At 43.2% G+C, this 25,132-nt stretch overlaps 1 protein-coding gene across 2 annotated transcripts in view; it reads right to left on the reverse strand.

Moving 5' to 3' along the window:
* The window catches only part of LOC112238592 (protein Niban 1), a 70,949-nt gene extending 46,446 nt beyond the window's left edge, over nucleotides 1-24,503 (reverse strand). Inside the window, exons 1-3 of one of the 2 annotated variants that reach the window (XM_042329265.1) lie at nucleotides 24,265-24,503; nucleotides 7,978-7,980; nucleotides 3,825-3,952 (exon numbers count right to left, since the gene is read on the reverse strand). In XM_042329265.1, the coding sequence (XP_042185199.1) occupies nucleotides 3,825-3,952; nucleotides 7,978-7,980; nucleotides 24,265-24,319 (186 nt within the window). In that variant the 5' untranslated portion in view covers nucleotides 24,320-24,503. Of the gene's footprint in view, nucleotides 1-3,824; nucleotides 3,953-7,977; nucleotides 7,981-10,309; nucleotides 10,367-24,264 lie in introns of those variants that run through there. The other variant, XM_042329266.1, reaches the window with a different exon arrangement.
* Between the last annotated feature and the right edge of the window lie 629 nt (nucleotides 24,504-25,132).

The following is a 25,132-nucleotide window of genomic DNA, read 5'->3' on the forward strand; positions in this document are numbered from 1 at the left end:
GGAACCTTGACCTGTTCACCGAACGTGCTACCTGTCCCAGACCTGCTGTTTTCAACTCTCTAGAGACAGCAGGAGCGGTAGAGAAACTTTCAATGATCGGCTATGAAAAGCCAACTGAAATTTACTCCTGAGGTGCTGACTTGCTGCACCCTCGACAACCACTGTGATTATTATTATTTGACCATGCTGGTCATCTATGATCATTTGAACATCTTGGCTGTGTTCTGTTATAATCTCCACCTGGCACAGCCAGAAGAGGACTGGCCACCCCTCAGAGCCTGGTTCCTTTCTAGGTTTCTTCCTAGTTTATTTTCTTTCTAGGGAGTTTTTCCTAGCCACCGTGCTTCTACACCTACATTGCTTGCAGTTTGGGGTCTTAGGTTGAGTTTCTGTACAGCACTTTATTTCTATGGTATAGGGGACGCTTGCGTCCCACTTGGGAAAAAAACAGGGAAAATGCAGCGCGGCAAATTCAAATAATGATACAAAATCAAATATTCATTAAATCACACATGTATGATACTCAATTAAAGCTACACGTGTTGTGAATCCAGCCAACGTCAGATTTTAAAAAGCTTTTTGGCGAAAGCATTAAGAAGCTATTATCTGATGATAGCACAATGTCAATAAAGAGGGTAGCATATTTCAAACCTGCAGGCGCTACACAAAACGCTGAAATAAAATATAAAACATGCATTACCTTTGACAAGCTTCTTTTGTTGGCACTCCAATATGTCCCATAAACATCACAATTGGTCCTTTTGTTCGATTAATTCCGTCCATGTATACCCAAAATGTCCATTTATAAAGCACGTTTGATCCAGAAAAAAACAGCTTACAAAAACACAACGTCACTACAAAACATTTCAAAAGTTGCCTATAAACTTTGCCAAAATATTTCAAACTTTTGTAATACAACTTTGGGTATTTTTAATTAAACGTTAATAGTCGATCAAATTGTAGACTGGGCAATCTGTATTCAATACAGCAAGTAAACAAACCATGCTCCTTTTCACATCTTGCGCAACTCTCAATAGTGTAACGTTGTTCCAGGATGTGCTTCTTCTTCGTTGCACAAATGAATAACCTCAACCAAATTCCAAAGATTAGTGACATCCAGTGGAAGTGGTAGGTACTGAAAAATGGTTCCAATCAAATATCCCTTGGCAAAGACAACTGAGGGAGCAGTTAGAGGCAAAAAAACAACATCTGAACAGTTATTCCTCGGGGTTTTGCCTGCTACATAAGTTCTGTTATACTCACAGACATGATTCAAACAGTTTTAGAAACTTCAGAGTGTTTTCTATCCACATCTACTAATAATATGCATATCTTATATTCCTGGCAAGAGTAGCAGGAAGTTGAAATTGGGCACGCTATTTATCCAAAAGTGAAAATGCTGCTCCCTATACCTTAAAAGGTTAATGTAAGAAGGGCTTTATACAGTTGAAGTCGGATGTTTACATACACATTAGCCAAATACATTTCATCTAAGTTCCCTGTCTTAGGTCAGTTAGGATCACCACTTTATTTTAAGAATGTAAAATGTCAGAATAATAGTAGAGGGAATGATTTATATCAGCTTTTATTTCTTTCATCACATTCCCAGTGGGTCAGAAGTTTACATACGCTCCATTAGTATTTGGTAGCATTGCCATTAAATTGTTTAACTTGGGTCAAACGTGTTGGGTAGCCTTCCACAAGCTTCCCACAATAAGTTGGATGAATTTTGGCCCATTCCTCCTGACAGAGCTGGTGTAACTGAGTCAGGTTTGTAGGCCTCCTTGCTCACACATGCTTTTTTAGTTCTGCCCACACATTTTCTATGGGATTGAGGCCAGGGCTTTGTGATGGCCACTCCAATACCTTGACTTTGTTGTCCTTAAGCCATTTTGCCATAACATTGGAAGTATGCTTGGGGTCAATGTCCATTTGGAAGACCCATTTGCGACCAAGCTTTAACTTCCTGACTGATGTCTTGAGATGTTGCTTCAAAATATCCATACAATTTTCCTCCTCATGATGCCATCTATTTTGTGAAGTGCACCAGTCTCTCCTGCAGCAAAGCACCCCCACAACAAGATGCTGCCACCCCCCTGCTTCACGGTTGGGATGGTGTTCTTCGGCTTGCAAGCCTCCCCTTTTTCCTCCAAACATAACGATGGTCATTATGGTCAAACAGTTATATTATTGTTCTGTCACGAACGTCGTAGTGAGGAGACCAAAGCGCAGCGTGATGTGAATACATCCTTTTAATGATAGATGAAAACAAACACGAAGTACACTTAAACAAACAAAATATCAAAACGAACATGACCGCTATAAATACTGAGTGCAAACATGCAACATCACATAGACAATAACCCACGAAACACAATACAAAACAGGCTACCTAAATATGGTTCCCAATCAGAGACAACGACAAACACCTGCCACTGATTGAGAACCATATCAGGCCAAAACACATAGAAACAGACTAACTAGACATGCAACATAGAACGCCCACTCATATCACACCCTAACCAAACAAAATATAAAAACAAACAACGCAAATAATGGTCAGAGCGTGACAGGTGGTCATTATGGCCAAACAGTTCTATTTTTGTTTCATCAGACCAGAGGACATTTCTCCAAAAAGTACGATCTTTGTCCCCATGTGCAGTTGCAGACCGTAGTCTGGATTTATGGCGGTTTTGGAGCAGTGGCTTCTTCCTTGCTGAGAGGCCTTTCAGGTTATGTCGATTTAGGACGTGTTTTACTGTGGATATAGATACTTTTGTACCCGTTTCCTCCAGCATCTTCACAAGGTCCTTTACTGTGGTTCTGGGATTGAATTGCACTTTTCACACCAAAGTACGTTAATCTCTAGGAGACAGAACGCATCTCCTTCTTGAGAGGTATGACGGCTGTGTGGTCCCATGGTATTTATACTTGTGTACTATTGTTTGTAAAGATGAACGTGGTACCCGCAGGCGTTTGGAAAGTGCTCCCAAGGATGAACCAGACTTGTGGAGGTATACATTTTTTTTCTGAGGTCTTGGCTGATTTCTTTTGATTTTCCCATGATGTCAAGCAGAGGCACTGAGTTTGAAGGTAGGCCTTTAAATACATCCACAGGTACACCTCCAATTGACTCAAATGATGTCAATTAGCCTATCAGAATCTTTTAAAGCCATGACATCATTTTCTGGAATTTTCCAAGCTGTTTAAAGGCACAGTCAACTTAGTGTATGTAAACTTCTGACCCACTGGAATTGTGATACAGTGAAATTTAAGTGAAATAATCTGTCTGAAAACAATTGTTGGAAAAATGACTTGTGTCATGCACATAGTAGATGTCCTAACCGACGTGCCAAAACTATAGTTTGTTAGCCAAGAAATGTGTGGAGTGGTTGAAAAACGAGTTTTAATGACTCCAACCTAAGTGTATGTAAACTTCCGAATTCAACTGTAAATACATTTGATTGATTGATTGATTCCTCTCCAAGCACTGTGAGTACCCCTTTCAATTTCCTCTCATTACTGTATGTAGAGTCAATCACAATCACATTACTACACATCAATGATTTTACTCCTCGCTTGGACTAACTCATTCTTGGCTCTTTTGTCTAAGGGAAAGGGGGATGCCTAGTTAGTTGTACAGCTGAATGCATTCAACTGAAATGAGTCTTCTGCATTTAACCCTCTGAATTAGAGAGGTGCTGTGTGTGTGTGTGTGTGTGTGTGTGTGTGTGTGTGTGTGTGTGTGTGTGTGTGTGTGTGTGTGTGTGTGTGTGTGTGTGTGTGTGTGTGTGTGTGTGTGTGTGTGTGTGTGTGTGTCCTACCCTCTGTTTAAGGAGCTGAGTGTGTGTCTCTTTGTGTTGCTCCACCTCCTCCTGCAGCTGAGAGAAGAAGGCTACAAAGTACTGCTGCCTGTAGTGGGGACTGAAGTTCTTCAGCTCGGACTCCGCACCTGCACCTGCACACACACACACACACACACACACACACACACACACACACACACACACACACACACACACACACACACACACACACACACACACAATGGTGAGAACCAGATCTGTGTCATTGAAGACATTAAAGGTCAGTAGCTCACAACAAGACAATGCCATTCAGTGGTGAACCATCTTTCTCACATCCTCCAAGTAAACCACATCTCAGAGCGACAGGTAACGGACAAAATGAAGGAAACACCAACATCAATGGGGGCGTTGGGCCACCACCAATCAGAACAGGTTCAATGGGGGCGTTGGGCCACCACCAATCAGAACAGGTTCAATGGGGGCGTTGGGCCACCACCAATCAGAACAGGTTCAATGGGGGCGTTGGGCCACCACCAATCAGAACAGGTTCAATGGGGGCATTGGAGGCGTTGGGCCACCACCAATCAGAACAGGTTCAATGGGGGCGTTGGGCCACCACCAATCAGAACAGGTTCAATGGGGGCATTGGGCCACCACCAATCAGAACAGGTTCAATAGGGGGCATTGGGGGCGTTGGGCCACCACCAATCAGAACAGGATCAATGGGGGCGTTGGGCCACCACCAATCAGAACAGGTTCAATGGGGGGGCGTTGGGCCTCCACCAATCAGAACAGGTTCAATGGGGGCGTTGGGCCACCACCAATCAGAACAGGTTCAATGGGGGCGTTGGGCCACCAACAATCAGAACAGTTTCAATGGGGGCGTTGGGCCTCCACCAATCAGAACAGGTTCAATGGGGGCGTTGGGCCTCCACCAATCAGAACAGGTTCAATGGGGGCGTTGGGCCACCACCAATCAGAACAGGTTCAATGGGGGCGTTGGGCCACCACCAATCAGAACAGTTTCAATGGGGGCGTTGGGCCTCCACCAATCAGAACAGGTTCAATGGGGGCGTTGGGCCTCCACCAATCAGAACAAGTTCAATGGGGGCGTTGGGCCACCACAAATCAGAACAGGTTCAATGGGGGCGTTGGGCCTCCACCAATCAGAACAGGTTCAATGGGGGCGTTGGGCCTCCACCAATCAGAACAGGTTCAATGGGGGTGTTGGGCCACCACCAATCAACAGGTTCAATGGGGGCGTTGGGCCTCCACCAATCAGAACAGGTTCAATGCACCTTGGCATAGATTCTACAAGTGTCTGGAACTCGATTGGAGGAATGCGACACCATTCTATAGATTCTACAAGTGTCTGGAACTCGATTGGAGGAATGCGACACCATTCTATAGATTCTACAAGTGTCTGGAACTCGATTGGAGGAATGCGACACCATTCTATAGATTCTCCAAGTGTCTGGAACTCGATTGGAGGAATGCGACACCATTCTATAGATTCTACAGGTGTCTGGAACTCGATTGGAGGAATGCGACACCATTCTATAGATTCTACAAGTGTCTGGAACTCGATTGGAGGAATGCGACACCATTCTATAGATTCTACAAGTGTCTGGAACTCGATTGGAGGAATGCGACAACATTCTATAGATTCTACAAGTGTCTGGAACTCGATTGGAGGAATGCACACCATTCTATAGATTCTACAGGTGTCTGGAACTCGATTGGAGGAATGCGACACCATTCTATAGATTCTACAGGTGTCTGGAACTCGATGGAGGAATGCTGATTCTACAGGTGTCTGGAACTCGATTGGAGGAATGCGACACCATTCTATAGATTCTACAAGTGTCTGGAACTCGATTGGAGGAATGCGACACCATTCTATAGATTCTACAAGTGTCTGGAACTCGATTGGAGGAATGCGACACCATTCTATAGATTCTACAAGTGTCTGGAACTCGATTGGAGGAATGCGACACCATTCTATAGATTCTACAAGTGTCTGGAACTCTGGGAATGCGACACCATTCTATAGATTCTACAGGTGTCTGGAACTCGATTGGAGGAATGCGACACCATTCTATAGATTCTACAGGTGTCTATAACTCGATTGGAGTCTTCTATAGATTCTACAGGTGTCTGGAACTCGATTGGAGGAATGCGACACCATTCTATAGATTCTACAAGGGTCTGGAACTCGATTGGAGGAATGCGACACCATTCTATAGATTCTACAAGTGTCTGGAACTCCATTGGAGGAATGCGACACCATTCTATAGATTCTACAAGTGTCTGGAACTCGATTGGAGGAATGCGACACCATTCTATAGATTCTACAAGTGTCTGGAACTCGATTGGAGGAATGCGACAACATTCTATACATTCTACAAGTGTCTGGAACTCGATTGGAGGAATGCAACACCATTCTATAGATTCTACAGGTGTCTGGAACTCCATTGGAGGAATGCGACACCATTCTATAGATTCTACAAGGGTCTGGAACTCGATTGGAGGAATGCGACACCATTCTATAGATTCTACAAGTGTCTGGAACTCGATTGGAGGAATGTGACACCATTCTATAGATTCTACAGGTGTCTGGAACTCGATTGGAGGAATGCGACACCATTCTATAGATTCTACAGGTGTCTGGAACTCCATTGGAGGAATGCGACACCATTCTATAGATTCTACAAGGGTCTGGAACTCGATTGGAGGAATGCGACACCATTCTATAGATTCTACAGGTGTCTGGAACTCCATTGGAGGAATGTGACAACATTCTATAGATTCTACAGGTGTCTGGAACTCGATTGGAGGAATGCGACACCATTCTATAGATTCTACAAGGGTCTGGAACTGATTGGAGGAATGCGACACCATTCTATAGATTCTACAAGGGTCTGGAACTCGATTGGAGGAATGCGACACCATTCTATAGATTCTACAAGGGTCTGGAACTCGATTGGAGGAATGCGACACCATTCTATAGATTCTACAGGTGTCTGGAACTCGATTGGAGGAATGCGACAACATTCTATAGATTCTACAAGTGTCTGGAACTCGATTGGAGGAATGCGACACCATTCTATAGATTCTACAAGTGTCTGGAACTCGATTGGAGGAATGTGACAACATTCTATAGATTCTACAAGTGTCTGGAACTCGATTGGAGGAATGCGACAACATTCTTCCATGAGAAATTCCATCAGTTGGTGTTTTGTTGTTGGAAACCTCCGTCTCAGGCGTCGCTCCAGAATCTCCCGTTAGTGTTTAACTGGGTTGAGATCTGGTGACTGAGACAGCCAGGGTTTATGGGATGTCAATTGCTTAATTAACTCAGGAACCTCACCTGTGTGGAAGCACCTGATTTCAATATTCTTTGTATCCCTCATTTACTTCAGTGTTTCCATTATCTTGTCAGTTAGCCGTATGTCAATTCACATCTTACTTCAACATCCCAACCACAATACAACATATACTTACTTCAACATCCCAACCACAATACAACATAATCTCACTTCAACATCCCAACCACAATACAACATCAACTCAGCGTAATACCTCTGTATCTGTCACGTTCTGACCATAGTTCTTTTGTGTTTTCTTTGTTTTAGTGTTGGTCAGGACGTGAGCTGAGTGGGCATTCTATGTTGTGTGTCTAGTTTTCCCGTTTCTATGTTTGGCCTGATATGGTTGTCAATCAGAGGCAGGTGTTAGTCATTGTCTCTGATTGGGAACCATATTTAGGTAGCCTGTTTTGTGGGTGGTTGTTTCCTGTCTTCTGTATTTGTGTCTTTGCACCAGATAGGACTGTTTCGGTTTTTCACATTTTTGTTGTTTTGGTATTTTGTAGTGTTCACGTTTATGGTCTTTATTAAACATGTTGAACTCTAACGACGCTGCGCTTTGGTCCTCTCCTTCGTCCACAGAAGAAAGCCGTTACAGTATCATTTAAAACAACTCTACAGCACACAGATATTCTGTATGGTCTTGTGGCCTCGTTCCACCATCCTGATCTTGTGACATCACATTCTATTAATCTACAAGTGAAATAAAAGGAAACGGGAGGTCAGAGGTCAGAGGTCAGGATGGTGAATCATCTTCCCATCTGCTACTTATTCTTTTCTCCTGTGATTCATTCTGTTGTCACGACCTCAGTGATGACTGTCCGTCATGATTCCTCCCTGCCTCATTCATTCCACTCCTCTCTGTCAATGGTGTAAAAACCAACACAACGCATATGGAGAATACCACAGAGGGTCCAGTTATAATGTAGCACCGGAATCTATTACCACAATGTAGCACTGCAATCTATCACCACAATGTAGCACCACAATCTATCACCACAATGTATCACCACAATGTAGCACCACAATCTATCACCACAATGTAGCACCACAATGTAGCACCACAATGTAGCACCACAATATAGCACCACAATCTATCACCACAATCTATCACCACAATCTAGCACAACAATCTATCACCACAATCTAGCACAACAATCTATCACCACAATGTAGCACCACAATCTATTACCGCAATCTATCACCGCAATCTATCACCACAATCTATCACCACAATCTATCACCGCAATCTATCACCACACTCTATCACCACAATGTAGCACCACAATCTATCACCACAATGTAGCACCACAATCTATCACCACAATGTAGCACCACAATCTAGCACCGCAATCTAGCATCACAATCTATTACCACAATCTATTACCACAATCTATCACCACAATGTAGCACCACAATGTAAATAATGGCGTTCCAAAAAAGGTCCAGTTGCCAAGACCACGAATGCAAATTCCATCTAGACAACCGTTGCCCTAGAGCACACAAAAAAAACGATCTGAGAGACAAGGCAAGAAGGGTCTTCTATGTCATCAAAAGGAACATAAAATTCAACATACCAATTAGGATCTGGCTAAAAGTACTTGAATTAGTTATAGAACCCATTACCCTTTATGGTTGTGAGGTCTGGGGTCCGCTCACCAACCAAGAATTCACAAAATGGGACAAACACCAAATTGAGACTGCATGCAGAATTCTGCAAAAATATCCTCAGTGTACAAAGTAAAACACCAAATAATGCAGAGCAGAATTAGGCCGCTAATGATCAAAATCCAGAAAAGAGCCGTTAAATTCTACAACCACCTAAAAGGAAGTGATTCCCAAACCTTCCATAACAAAGCCATCTACAACAGAGAGATGAACCTGGAGAAGATTCCCCTAAGCAAGCTGGTCCTGTGGCTCTGTTCACAATCGCAAACAGACCCCACAGAGCCCCAGGACAGCAGCACAATTAGACCCAACCAAACAGAGCAAACTAGAATGTTATTTGGCCCTAAACAGAGAGTACACAGTGGCAGAATACCTGACCACTGTGACTGACCCTAAACAGAGAGTACACAGTGGCAGAATACCTGACCACTGTGACTGACCCTAAACAGAGAGTACACAGCGGCAGAATACCTGACCCCTGTGACTGACCCAAAATTAAGGAAAGCTTTGACTATGTACAGACTCAGTGAGCATAGCCTTGCCATTGAGAAAGGCTGCCGTAGGCAGACCTGGCTCTCAAGAGAAGACAGGCTATGTGCACAATGCCCACAAAATGAGGTGGGAACTGAGCTGCACTTCCTAACCTCCTGCCAAATGTATGACCATATTAGTACCACATATTTCCCTCAGATAACACAGATACACAAAGAATTTGAAAACAAACCCAATTTTGATAAACTCCCATATCTACTGGGTGAAATTCCACAGTGTGCCATCACAGCAGCAAGATGTGTGACCTGTTGCCTCAAGAAAAGGGCAACCAGTGAAGAACAAACCATATTTATGTTGATTTATTTTCCCTTTTGTACTTTAACTATTTGCACATCGTTACAACACTGTATATAGACATAATATTATTTTGGAATATAGTGTAATGTTTACAGTTCACTTTTGTTGTTTATTTCACTTTTGTTATTATCTAGTTCACTTGCTTGGGCAATGTTAACATATGTTTTCCATGCCAATGAAGAGAGAGAGAGAGGCTTCATGTGATGTATTATAATGTGATCTAGCTTCCGTTTGGTTCTTAAACGGTTTCTGTTTCAAGACGTAATGAATACACCCCAGTGGTGTGATATATTGTGTTATATATTGCATAAATTATAGAAATACAGTATATTGCCCATTATGTTGTTGGGAAATATTGTAGCTCTGTTAATTGTATTATTCTCCTGTCTGTGTGTGGAAATACATCTGTTAATCCTTCTATCTGAATAGTTATTGACACACATCAGTACTATAGAGTAGGTTCTCTCTATCCACACGCTAGTCATAACATTATCATATTATCTCTTTTGGGTACTATAGAGTAGGTTCTCTCTATCCACACACTAGTCATAACATTATCTGTCTATGTAGTTTTTACATACAGTACACTCCATGACATAAAGTATGTGGACACCTCACCTCAACATCTCATTAATATGGACTTGGTTCCCCCTTTGCTGCTATAACAGCCTCCACTCTTCTGGGAAGGCTTTCCACTAGATGTTGGAACATTGCTGCTATAACAGCCTCCACTCTTCTGGGAAGGCTTTCCACTAGATGTTGGAACATTGCTGCTATAACAGCCTCCACTCTTCTGGGAAGGCTTTCCACTAGATGTTGGAACATTGCTGCGGGGACTTGCTTCCATTCAGCCACAAGCATTAATGAGGTCGGGCACTGATGTTGGGCGATTGTGTCTGGCTCGCAGTCGGTGTTCCAATTAATCCCAAAGGTGTTTGATGGGGTTGAGGTCAGGGCTTTCTGCAGGCCAGTCAAGTTCTTCCACACTGATCTCAGCAAACCATTTCTGTATGGACCTCGTTTTGTCATGCTGAAACAAGAAAGGGCTTCCCCGAACAGTTGCCACAAAGTTGGAAGTACAGAATCTTCTAGAATGTCATTGTATGCTGCAGCGTTAAGCTTTCCCTTCACTGGAACTAAGGAGTGCGAACCATGAAAAACAGCCCCAGACCATTATTCCTCATCCACCAAACTTTATAGTTGGCACTATTCATCACTCCTGGATTCTACCCTCCTGTATTCTGTCCTACTATATACTACCCTCCTGTATTCTGTCCTACTATATACTACCCTCCTGTATTCTGTCCTACTATATACTACCCTCCTGTATTCTGTCCTACTGTATACTACCCTCCTGTATTCTGTCCTTCCTGTATTCTATCTTCCTGTATTCTGTCCTACTATATACTACCCTCCTGTATTCTGTCCACCTGTTTACTACCCTCCTGTATTCTACCTTCCTGTATACTATCTTCCTGTATTCTACCTTCCTGTATTCTATCTTCCTGTATTCTACCTTCCTGTATTCTATCTTCCTGTATTCTGTCTTCCTGTATTCTGTCTTCCTGTATTCTATCTTCCTGTATTCTGTCTTCCTGTATTCTACCTTCCTGTATTCTATCTTCCTGTATTCTGTCTTCCTGTATTCTGTCTTCCTGTATTCTATCTTCCTGTATTCTACCTTCCTGTATTCTATCTTCCTGTATTCTGTCTTCCTGTATTCTGTCTTCCTGTATTCTATCTTCCTGTATTCTGTCTTCCTGTATTCTATCTTCCTGTATTCTATCTTCCTGTATTCTGTCTTCCTGTATTCTACCTTCCTGTATTCTACCTTCCTGTATTCTATCTTCCTGTATTCTATCTTCCTGTATTCTGTCTTCCTGTATTCTGTCTTCCTGTATTCTGTCTTCCTGTATTCTACCTTCCTGTATTCTACCTTCCTGTATTCTATCTTCCTGTATTCTATCTTCCTGTATACTATCTTCCTGTATTCTATCTTCCTGTATTCTATCTTCCTGTATTCTATCTTCCTGTATTCTATCTTCCTGTATTCTACCTTCCTGTATTCTACCTTCCTGTATTCTATCTTCCTGTATTCTACCTTCCTGTATTCTATCTTCCTGTATTCTATCTTCCTGTATTCTATCTTCCTGTATTCTATCTTCCTGTATTCTATCTTCCTGTATTCTGTCTTCCTGTATTCTATCTTCCTGTATTCTATCTTCCTGTATTCTGTCTTCCTGTATTCTACCTTCCTGTATTCTGTCTTCCTGTATTCTATCTTCCTGTATTCTATCTTCCTGTATTCTATCTTCCTGTATTCTATCTTCCTGTATTCTGTCTTCCTGTATTCTGTCTTCCTGTATTCTACCTTCCTGTATTCTATCTTCCTGTATTCTATCTTCCTGTATTCTGTCTTCCTGTATTCTATCTTCCTGTATTCTGTCTTCCTGTATTCTATCTTCCTGTATTCTATCTTCCTGTATTCTGTCTTCCTGTATTCTATCTTCCTGTATTCTATCTTCCTGTATTCTATCTTCCTGTATTCTATCTTCCTGTATTCTGTCTTCCTGTATTCTATCTTCCTGTATTCTGTCTTCCTGTATTCTACCCTCCTGTATTCTGTCCTACTATATCTACCCTCCTGCATTCTACCCTCCTGTATTCTACCCCTCATCTATTCTACATTCCTGTATTCTACCCTCCTGTATTCTACCCCTCATCTATTCTACCCTCCTGTATTCTACCCCTCATCTATTCTACCCTCCTGTATTCTACCCTCCTGCATTCTACCCTCCTGTATTCTACCCCTCATCTATTCTACATTCCTGTATTCTACCCTCCTGCATTCTACCCTCCTGAATTCTACCCTCCTGTATTCTACCCCTCATCTATTCTACCCTCCTGAATTCTACCCTCCTGTATTCTACCCTCATCTATTCTACCCTCCTGTATTCCACCCTCCTGCATTCTACCCTCCTGTGTTCAACCCTCCTGCATTCTACCCTCCTGCTTTCTACCCCTCATCTATTCTACACTCCTGTATTCCACCCTCCTGCATTCTACCCTCCTGTGTTCAATCCTCCTGCATTCTACCCCTCCTGCTTTCTACCCTCATCTATTCTACCCTCCTGTATTCTACCCTCATCTATTCTACCCTCCTGCATTCTACCCTCATCTATTCTACCCTCCTGAATTCTACCCTCCTGTATTCAATCCTCCTGCATTCTACCCTCATCTATGTTACCCTTCTGAATCCTGCACTCCTCTAACTATGTCCCTCCATGCAGGCGTTATCTCCATCAGAACATCCTGTCATTATGTCCCATGGAAACTCTCAGTGCAATTTGACCCAATTCAACGTATTAGCAGCTTTTTAAGGGCTCAGATATAGAGCAGGCAGATATGAAGTGAGAGTCTCTCTCTCCTAGTCTTATTAAGGTAGATATAGAGCAGGTAGATATGAAGTGGGAGTCTCTCTCTTTCCTAGTCTTATTAAGGTAGATATAGAGCAGGTAGATATGAAGTGGGAGTCTCTCTCTCCTAGTCTTATTAAGGTAGATATAGAGCAGGTAGATATGAAGTGGGAGTCTCTCTCTCCTAGTCTTATTAAGGTAGATATAGAGCAGGCAGATATGAAGTGGGAGTCTCTCTCTCCTAGTCTTATTAAGGTAGATATAGAGCAGGTAGATATGAAGTGGGAGTCTCTCTTTTCCTAGTCTTATTAAGGTAGATATAGAGCAGGCAGATATGAAGTGGGAGTCTCTCTCTCTCTCTCTCTAGTCTTATTAAGGTAGATATAGAGCAGGTAGATATGAAGTGGGAGTCAGAGATCTGTACAGTCTTATTAAGGTAGATATAGAGCAGGCAGATATGAAGTGGGAGTCTATCTGACTCCTAGTCTTATTAAGGTAGATATAGAGCAGGTAGATATGAAGTACAGTTGTGGTCTCTCCTAGTCCTAACCCATCAAGGGTTGTTTTAGTGAGTACAGAGATCAGTACGTGTGGTATATATGAAAGAAAATACATGGGGAATATAAACAGTGTACATGTTGTGGTATATAGTGAGTACAGAGATCAGGTACATGTTGTGGTATATAGTGAGTACAGAGATCATGTACATGTTGTGGTATATAGTGAGTACAGAGATCAGGTACATGTTGTGGTATATAGTGAGTACAGAGATCATGTACATGTTGTGGTATATAGTGAGTACAGAGATCATGTACATGTTGTGGTATATAGTGAGTACAGAGATCAGGTACATGTTGTGGTATATATTGTATACAGGATGGATATAGAGAGATGGTGAAGAGATCTGGTATATATAATATAGAGGACGGATTTAGAGAACACTGGTTTCGCTGTCAGACACCCTTAAAATGTTCAAATGTTGTGTCAACCGCAAATTCTTGGTAGTGACACAGAAACTGTCATTCTGACGGTTTACTGGGAGGTGGAGAGAAAGATAGGTGGGGAGAGAGAAATAGAGAGAGAGAGGAATTCAACAGGAAATCACTATCTCTTCTCTACATCCTCCAATTACAAACCAACCCCCTCCGACCATCAGTATTTGATCTCTGATCTTCAAGCTAAATAGTGGAGACCTCTGGGACTGTGTAGAGGACTAACTGTCTGTGGCCTGTCAGTGTGTAGATGACTGACTGTATGTGGCCTGTCAGTGTGTAGAGGACTGACTGTATGTGGCCTGTCAGTGTGTAGAGGACTGACTGTATGTGGCCTGTCAGTTTGTAGAGGACTAACTGTCTGTGGCCTGTCAGTGTGTAGAGGACTAACTGTCTGTGGCCTGTTAGTGTCTTTATACCAATATACTGTACAGGTACCCCCTGTGTATAGCCTCCACATTGACTCTGTACCGGTACCCCTGTATATAGCCTCCACATTGACTCTGTACCGGTACCCCTGTATATAGCCTCCACATTGACTCTGTACCAGTACCCCCTGTATATAGCCTCCACATTGACTCTGTACTGGTACCCCCTTTATATAGCCTCCACATTGACTCTGTACCGGTACCCCTGTATATAGCCTCCACATTGACTCTGTACCAGTACTCCCTGTATATAGCCTCCACATTGACTCTGTACCGGTACCCCCTGTATATAGCCTCCACATTGACTCTGTACCGGTACCCCCTGTATATAGCCTCCACATTGACTCTGTACCGGTACCCCTGTATATAGCCTCCACATTGACTCTGTACCGGTACCCCTGTATATAGCCTCCACATTGACTCTGTACCGGTACCCCCTGTATATAGCCTCCACATTGACTCTGTACCGGTACCCCCTGTATATAGCCTCCACATTGACTCTGTACCGGTACCCCCTGTATATAGCCTCCACATTGACTCTGTACCGTACCCCCTGTATATAGCCTCCACATTGACTCTGTACCGGTACCCCCCTGTATATAGCCTCCACATTGACTCTGTACCGGTACCCCCTGTATATAGCCTCCACATTGACTCTGTACCGGTACCCCCTTTATATAGCCTCCACATTGACTCTGTACCGGTACCCCCTGTATATAGCCTCCACATTGACTCTGTACCAGTACCCCCTGTATATAGCCTCCACATTGACTCTGTACCGTAATACCCTGTATATAGCCTCCACATTGACTCTGTACCGGTACCCCGTGTATATAGTCTCCACATTGACTCTGTACCGGTACCCCTGTATATAGCCTCCACATTGACTCTGTACCGGTACCCCCTGTATATAGCCTCCACATTGACTCTGTACCGTAATGTATATAGCCTCATTATGTATATAGCCTCCACATTGACTCTGTAGAGGAGGACCCCTGTCAGAGATAGCCTCCACATTCACTCTGTACTGTCAGGTACCCTGTATATAGCTGTCCACATTGACTCTGTCACCGTAATACCCTGTATATAGCCTCCACATTGACTCTGTACCGAGAATACCTACTGCCATATAGCCTCCACATTGACTCTGTACCAGTACTCCCTGTATATAGCCTCATTATTGTTTTGTTATTGTATTACTTTTTATTATTATTATTATTAGAACAGGGGACTGTACTGTCAGAGAGAGGAGAGAGGAGACTGTACTGTCAGAGAGAGGAGAGAGGAGACTGTACTGTCAGAGAGAGGAGAGAGGAGACTGTACTGTCAGAGAGAGGAGAGAGGAGACTGTACTGTCAGAGAGAGGAGAGACTGTACTGTCAGAGAGAGGAGACTGTACTGTCAGAGAGAGGAGAGAGGAGACTACTGCCATAGAGAGGAGAGAGGAGACTACTGCCATAGAGAGGAGAGAGGAGACTACTGCCATAGAGAGGAGAGAGGAGACTGTACTGTCAGAGAGAGAGAGGAGAGAGGAGAGAGACTGTACTGTCAGAGAGAGGGAGAGAGAGAGACTGTACTGTCAGAGAGAGAGAGACTGTGCCATAGAGAGGAGAGGAGACTACTGAGGAGAGGAGAGAGGAGACTACTGCCATAGAGAGGAGAGAGGAGACTACTGCCATAGAGAGGAGAGAGGAGACTACTGCCATAGAGAGGAGAGAGGAGACTACTGCCATAGAGAGGAGAAAGGAGACTACTGCCATAGAGAGGAGAGACTACTGCCATAGGAGACTACTGCCATAGAGAGGAGAGAGGAGACTACTGCCATAGAGAGGAGAGAGGAGACTACTGCCATAGAGAGGAGAGAGGAGACTACTGCCATAGAGAGGAGAGAGGAGACTACTGCCATAGAGAGGAGAAAGGAGACTACTGCCATAGAGAGGAGAGAGGAGACTACTGCCATAGAGAGGAGAGAGGAGACTACTGCCATAGAGAGGAGAGAGGAGACTACTGCCATAGAGAGGAGAGAGAGACTGTACTGTCAGAGAGAGGAGAGAGGAGACTGTACTGTCAGAGAGAGGAGAGAGGAGACTACTGCCATAGAGAGGAGAGAGGAGACTGTACTGTCAGAGAGAGGAGAGAGGAGACTACTGCCATAGAGAGGAGAGAGGAGACTACTGCCATAGAGAGGAGAGAGGAGACTGTACTGTCAGAGAGAGGAGAGAGGAGACTGTACTGTCAGAGAGAGGAGAGAGGAGACTACTGCCATAGAGAGGAGAGAGGAGACTGTACTGTCAGAGAGAGGGAGACTGTACTGTCAGAGAGAGGAGACTGTACTGTCAGAGAGAGACTGTAGAGAGAGAGACTGTACTGTCAGAGAGAGGAGAGAGGAGACTACTGCCATAGAGAGGAGAGAGGAGACTACTGCCATAGAGAGGAGAGAGGAGACTACTGCCATAGAGAGGAGAGAGGAGACTACTGCCACTGTCAGAGAGGAGGAGAGAGACTACTGCCATAGAGAGGAGAGAGGAGACTACTGCCATAGAGAGGAGAAAGGAGACTGTACTGTCAGAGAGAGGAGAGAGGAGACTACTGCCATAGAGAGGAGAGAGGAGACTACTGCCATAGAGAGGAGAGAGGAGACTACTGCCATAGAGAGGAGAGAGGAGACTGTACTGTCAGAGAGAGGAGAGAGGAGACTGTACTGTCAGAGAGAGGAGAGAGGAGACTACTGCCATAGAGAGGAGAGAGGAGACTGTACTGTCAGAGAGAGGAGAGAGGAGACTACTGCCATAGAGAGGAGAGAGGAGACTACTGCCATAGAGAGGAGAGAGGAGACTGTACTGTCAGAGAGAGGAGAGAGGAGACTGTACTGTCAGAGAGAGGAGAGAGGAGACTGTACTGTCAGAGAGAGGAGAGAGGAGACTACTGCCATAGAGAGGAGAGAGGAGACTGTACTGTCAGAGAGAGGAGAGAGGAGACTGTACTGTCAGAGAGAGGAGAGAGGAGACTGTACTGTCAGAGAGAGGAGAGAGGAGACTGTACTGTCAGAGAGAGGAGAGAGGAGACTGTACTGTCAGAGAGAGGAGAGAGGAGACTGTACTGTCAGAGAGAGGAGAGAGGAGACTACTGCCAGAGAGAGGAGACTGTACTGTCAGAGAGAGGAGAGAGGAGACTACTGCCATAGAGAGGAGAGAGGAGACTACTGCCATAGAGAGGAGAGATAACTTTGTGCTGTCAGAGAGAGAGAGGAAAGAAGAGACCCAGGGGATGGGAGGAGATAACATCCCACCAGTACACCCTGAGCAGAGTGCCAGAAACCAATGACATCATGTTAGAGAGTCTGGGAAAGGTTGTGAATGGCATGTCTAGAATACAGCCAGCCAGCCAGCAGCCAGCCAGCCAGCCAGCCAGCCAGACAGACAGACAGACAGACAGACAGACAGACAGACAGACAGACAGACAGGGAACTGGTCTGTTAGACAGACAGACAGACAGACAGACAGACAGACAGACAGACAGACAGACAGACAGACAGACAGACAGACAGACAGACAGACAGACAGACAGACAGACAGACAGACAGGGAACTGGTCTGTTAGACAGACAGACAGACAGACAGACAGACAGACAGACAGACAGACAGACAGACAGACAGACAGACATACATACATACATACATACATACATACATACATACATACATACATACATACATACATACATACATACATACATACATAGATAGATAGATAGATAGATAGATAGATAGATAGATAGATAGATAGATAGATAGATAGATAGATAGATAGATAGATAGATAGATAGATAGATAGATAGATAGATAGATAGATAGATAGATAGATAGATAGATAGATAGATAGATAGATAGATAGATAGATAGATAGATAGATAGATAGATAGATAGATAGATAGATAGATAGATAGATAGATAGATAGATAGATAGATAGATAGATAGATAGATAGATAGATGATAGATAGAGAGAGATGTGTGTACATTGGACACCTTAGTGCAAATATGTCATGTCCCATAAAAGCTGAGTCCTGGAGGTACCTGAGTGCAGAGGGATAAAGGAAGCACAAGGAGTGTATTCATACCAGCTCTGAGGGAGAATCTTCTCTTACAAAAATAAACTAGCCAAACCACTTGGCTCCTAATGTAGAGCTCCTAATATAAAGCTCCTAATGTACAGCTCCTACCGTAGAGCACCTAAATCAGAGCTCCTAACATAGAGCACCTAAATCAGAGCTCACTAATGTAGAGCACCTAAATCAGAGCTCCTAATGTAGAGCTCCTAATGTAGAGCTCCTAAATCAGAGCTCACTAATGTAGAGCACCTAAATCAGAGCTCCTAACATAGAGCTCACTAATGTAGAGCACCTAAATCAGAGCTCCTAACATAGAGCTCACTAATGTAGAGCACCTAAATCAGAGCTCCTAACGTAGAGCTCCTAATGTACAGCTGCAGCTGTACACAGCCCATCTGTAAATAGCCCATCCAATCTGTCTACGTCATCCCCATATTGTTTTTATTTACTTTTCTGCTCTTTTGCACACTAGTATTTCTACTTGCACATCATCATCTTCTCATCTATCACTCCAGTGTTAATTTGCTAAATTGTAATTACTTTGCTACTACGGCCTATTTATTGCCTTACCTCCTCATGCCATTTACACACACTGTATATAGACTTTCTTTTTTTCTATTGTGTTATTGACTGTACGCTTGTTTACTCCATGTGTAACTCTGTGTTGTTGTTTGTGTCACACTGCTTTGCTTTATCTTGGCCAGGTCGCAGTTGTAAATGAGAACTTGTTCTCAACTGGCCTACCTGGTTAAATAAAGGTTAAAAAAATTATAATAACGTAGACCTCCTAATGTAGAGCTCCTAATGTAGAGATCAAATTGTAGAGCCCTTAATGTAGAGCCCTTAATGTAGAGATCCTAATGTAGAGCCCTTAATGTAGAGCACCTAATGTAGAGCTCCTAGTGTAGAGCCCTTAATGTAGAGCCCTAAATGTTGAGCACCTAATGTAGAGCCCTTAATGTAGAGCCCTTAATGTAGATATCCTAATGTAGAGCTCCTAGTGTAGAGCCCTTAATGTAGAGCCCTAAATGTAGAGCTCCTAATGTAGAGCTCCTAATGTAGAGCCCTTAATGTAGAGCCCTTACTGTAGAGCCCTTAATGTAGAGCCCCTAATATAGAGCCCTTAATGTAGATCTCCTAATGTAGAGCTCCTAGTGTAGAGCCCTTAATGTAGACCCCTAAATGTAGAGCTCCTAATGTAGAGCTCCTAGTGTAGAGCCCTAAATGTAGAGCTCCTAGTGTAGAGCTCCTAGTGTAGAGCTCCTAATATAGAGCTCCTAATGAAGAGCTCTTAATGTAGAGCCTTTAATGTAGAGCCCTAAATGTAGAGCTCCTAATGTAGAGCTCCTAATGTAGAGTTCCTAATGTAGAGCTCCTAATGTAGAGCTCCTAGTCTAGTGCTCCTATTGTAGAGCTCCTAAATCAGAGCTCCTAAATCAGCATTCCTAATGTAGAGTTCCTAATGTAGAGCTCCTAGTGTAGAGCTCCTAAATCAGAGCTCCTAGTGTAGAGCTCCTAATGTAGAGCTCCTAATGTAGAGCCCTTAATATAGAGCTCCTAATGAAGAGCTCTTAATGTAGAGCCTTTAATGTAGAGCCCTAAATGTAGAGCTCCTAGTGTAGAGCTCCTAAATCAGAGCTCCTAGTGTAGAGCTCCTAGTGTAGAGCTCCTAAATCAGAGCTCCTAGTGTAGAGTTCCTAAATCAGAGCTCCTAATGTAGAGCTCCTAGTGTAGAGCTCCTAAATCAGAGCTCCTAGTGTAGAGTTCCAAATGTAGAGCTAGTGGAGTAGGACTATAGCACGTAGGCCTCCACCTAATCTCGTGACACAGTAAAGAATTTCTGTATGTTTTACTTTAAAATCTTACAGTAATATGCTGCTTTATCAGTTTACAATTTCTAAAAGTGCAGAAGTGAGAGTTTAAACGCCCACAGTGTTAAAAACACTTTCTTAGAAATTATATAATAATAATAATTTATTTAACTTTTATAGAGCTATTTATTACATAAAGATATCTTGAAGCGCTGTAAAGCAACAACAACAACAAAAAACAAGCAATTTAAAAACAACATCATTAATCATCACGAGGGAGATCAACATTCAAGAGACTAAAGGTTGAGAAAGTTCATGGCTTGAGTGCGATCAGAGGGAGGAGGTCAAGGGGGAGACCCAGGAGCAGACAGGCAGCACATTGTCATCACGGTGTTTCGCCATCCACGCCGTTTATTGCTTCAATAGGACTCAGTCAGATGAAGTCAGAGTTACGTACTAGCCACTCGACTAGTAGCTAGCTAGCTACTCCTTGGTGAATCTACGGTAGTCACGATATGTGACCATCTCAAATAGCTTTAAAATAAAAAATAAAAAATGTGTAACCCCCTTTTCTCCCCAATTTCGTGATATCCAATTACGATCTTGTCTCAAGGTTGAGCATGCGTCCTCTGAAACATGACCCCCCAAACCGCGCTTCTTAACACCCGCCCGCTTACCCCGGAAGCCAGCCTCACCAATGTGTCGGAGGAAACACCGTTTCCAGCCACAAAGAGTCGCTAGAGCGTGATGAGCCAAGTAAAGCCCCCCGGCCAAACTCTCCCCTAACCTGGACGACGCTGGGCCAAACTCTCCCCTAACCCAGACGACGCTGAGCCAAACTCTCCCCTAACCCGGACGACGCTGGGCCAAACTCTCCCTAACCCGGACGACGCTGGGCCAAACTCTCCCCTAACCCAGACGACGCTGCGCCAGTTGTGCGCCGCTCTATGGGTCTCCTGGTCACGGCCGGCTGTGACACAGCCTGGGATCAAACCCAGGTCTGTAGTGACACTTCAAGCACTGCGATGCCACTTGGGAGAAACTAACATTTTTCAATGTGTTGATAAAATAAGATCCCCATAGTGTTGGGTCCCTAACACCATGAGTGTTGCAAATCCCAACTTAAATGAACACTTTATTAGAGCTGATGATGTTACACTTTCTCAGTGTTAGGGAATTAACACCTGTGGTGTTATAGTATTTTTTGGTCAGTTTTAACACTATGTAAAGCCTTATTTGCATATTTCCCAGGGTTCCTTTCAAGTGAATGTTAGAGTCACCCACCAATGACTGTGTTTTTTAGTGACAGAGACATGGTTGCTGCATACATGTTCAGTCCTGAAGCCTTCACTAAGTGAATGTGTTTGAATTAAACATAAACCCTTATTGGACATGTCATGAGGCCTTTAGTTATGGCCTAGTCCCCCCCCAACATTGTGGTCTGAAAATCCTGGCACATGGGCCATGTCAGACTTCCAAATCGCAATATGCTGCTGTGTGAAGTGATGGTGTTAACCCCACTAGAATCAACACTCAGATATAACACTGGTCTTAACCCCACTAGAATCAACACTCAGATATAACACTGGTGTTAACCCCACTAGAATCAACACTCAGATATAACACTGGTCTTAACCCCACTAGAATCAACACTCAGATATAACACTGGTCTTAACCCCACTAGAATCAACACTCAGATATAACACTGGTCTTAACCCCACTAGAATCAACACTCAGATATAACACTGGTGTTAACCCACTAGAATCAACACTCAGATATACCACTGGTCTTAACCCCACTAGAATCAACACTCAGATATAACACTGGTCTTAACCCCACTAGAATCAACACTCAGATATAACACTGGTCTTAACCCCACTAGAATCAACACTCAGATATAACACTGGTGTTAACACCACTAGAATCAACACTCAGATATACCACTGGTGTTAACCCCACTAGAATCAACACTCAGATATACCACCGGTGTTAACCCCACTAGAATCAACACCAATATTTTTACACCCAGAAATGTGCTGCGTACATGTGCCATTTGCAACTTAAAATCTCTCTCAGGAAATCCTCCTATCGAGTAGCCTATAGAGTTGAAGCAGGACTGAAGCAGAACTGAACAGAACTGGAACAGAAAGGAAAATACAACCATGTAGATGTAGCCTAGTTCTCTCACAGCACAGCTGCACATTCCCAGAGTTCTAGGAGTCAACTGAACTTCTCCCTGCAAGTGGTCTTCTCTCTCTCTCTCTCTCTCTCTCTCTCTCTCTCTCTCTCTCTGTCTCTCTCTCTCTGTCTCTCTCTCTCTGTCTCTCTCTGTCTCTCTGTCTGTCTCTCTGTCTGTCTCTCTCTTTGCTCTCTCTCTCTCTCTCTCTCTGTCGCTGTCTCTCTCTCTTGCTCTCTCTCTCTCTTGCTCTCTCTCTCTCTGTCTCTCTCTCTCTGTCTCTCTCTGTCTCTCTCTGTCTCTCTGTCTGTCTCTCTGTCTGTCTCTCTCTTTGCTCTCTCTCTCTCTCTCTCTCTCTCTCTCTCTGTCGCTGTCTCTCTCTCTTGCTCTCTCTCTCTCTTGCTCTCTCTGTCTCTCTCTCTTTCTCTTGCTCTCTTGCTCTCTCTCTCTCTCTCTCTCTCTCTCTCTCTCTCTCTCTCTCTCTCTCTGTCTCTCTCTCTCTCTCAATTTCAATTCAAAGCGCTTCATTGGCATGGGAAACATATGTTAACATTGCCAAAGCAAGTGAAATTGATAATAAACCAGATTAAAATAAACAATAAAACAAATTAATAGTAAACATTACTCACAAAAGTTCCAAAAGAATAAAGACATTTCAAATGTCATATTATGTGGAAATAGTTCAAGTACAAAAGGGAAAATAAATAACCATAAATATGGGTTGTATTTATAATGGTGTTTGTTCTTCACTGGTTGACCTTTTCTTGTGACAACAGGTCACAAATCTTGCTGCTGTGATGCCCACTGTGGTATTTCACCCAATAAATATGGGAGTTTATCAAAATTGGGTTTGTTTTCGAATTCTTTGTGGGTCTGTGTAATCTGAGGGAAATATGTGTCTCTAATATGGTCATACATTTGGCAGGAGGTTAGGAAGTGCAGCTCAGTTCCCACCTCATTTTGTGGGCAGTGAGCACATAGCCTGTCTTCTCTTGAGAGCCATGTCTGCCTACGGCGGCCTTTCTCAATAGCAAGGCTATGCTCACTGAGTCTGTACATAGTCAAAGCTTTCCTTCATTTTGGGTCAGTCACAGTGGTCAGGTATTCTGCCGCTGTGTACTCTCTGTTTAGGGCCAAATAACATTCTAGTTTGCTCTGTTTTTTTGTTAATTCTTTCCAACGTGTCAAGTAATTATCTGTTTATTTTCTTATGATTTGTTTGGGTCTAATTGTGTTGCTTTCTCTCTCTCTCTCTCTCATAATTAAATACACTGCTAGACACAAACCAATTGTTGTAACAGACATGGGTGTCCCCCAGTTCTGAGGAATTGTAAGTGATGAATTATTGTCTTGTTTACATTAGCCCTTGCACCTATCAAAGCCTTCAGGTAAATGTTCTATACATATCCCCAAATAATAATACAAATTCCAACAGACTATTTCTGTCTTTTTCTTTGTCATTTTGAGAAGCCAATCTACATGGACCTCAGTAATAACATACATCAATTAAATTGCAATGCCTTTCTTTGATACAAAATAAAACCAACCCAAATAAGCGTTTTGTTTTCACAGATAAGGCTAGGTATGGTAGGCTAATTTCAATGACACAATTCCCCCACAATAAGTGTAACTTTATTTTACCTCTGATGTAGTTGGATTTAGTCTCATCCAGCAGACTGGAAGAAGATGCCCCCATAGCGAAATGAAATGATCTCAGTCCACTATAGACTGCTATGCCACAGGCGAAGAAGCTGTTTATCGTCCCGTCAACAGACCGCTTCAGTGTGTCGATTCTGGCATCTGTCAGAGAACGGACGTGGAGAAAGAAGCACGCTTGAAGAACCCACTATCATACCGTAGGAACTTCCTCATTCTACAGCGCCGCCTTCAGTAGCCTAACCCTATTCAGAAGCATTCCGGTTTAAGAGCGACGTTTACATTGTTGTTTTTCATCTCCTCGTGTAGCCTAGGCTATATATCAATGACTGTATATAGTTATATCTATACAGATACACTGCAATACAGATAAACACATTGAAAGAGTCACTGTAATACGTTTTTAATCATACTTTATTATTATAATGGCTCGATTTCAGCTGAAATGTGTGGCTGAATTATTCAAATATATATTTCCAATTTGGTCCACTATTTTGTCGTTTATATTCATTTTATTTTTTTGCTAATCTTAGCCCAGTTTTCCAAAAACATCTTAAGGCTAAATAAATCGTTAGAATCTTCGTAGAAGCATCTTTAAATCTCCAAGCTTTTCCAAAACTATTTACTCTTGAAAACGCTCGTAAACTCAGACCATTTGCAGAACAGCTAATGGTGCTTTCAAGATAACTGGGAACTCGGAAAAATGTGAGGTCAAATCAAATCATGAAGTCTGTGATTTTCAGGTCGGAAAGTCGGAGCTCTGGAAAGAGGCCCGAGTTCCCGAGTTGGAATTCCGAGTTGGATGTCCTTTCAAAACGATTTCCCCTGTTGTCTTGAACGCACTGAAGTCGGA

Source organism: Oncorhynchus tshawytscha, linkage group LG10 (genome assembly GCF_018296145.1).
Source record: "Oncorhynchus tshawytscha isolate Ot180627B linkage group LG10, Otsh_v2.0, whole genome shotgun sequence".
NCBI lineage: Eukaryota > Metazoa > Chordata > Actinopteri > Salmoniformes > Salmonidae > Oncorhynchus > Oncorhynchus tshawytscha.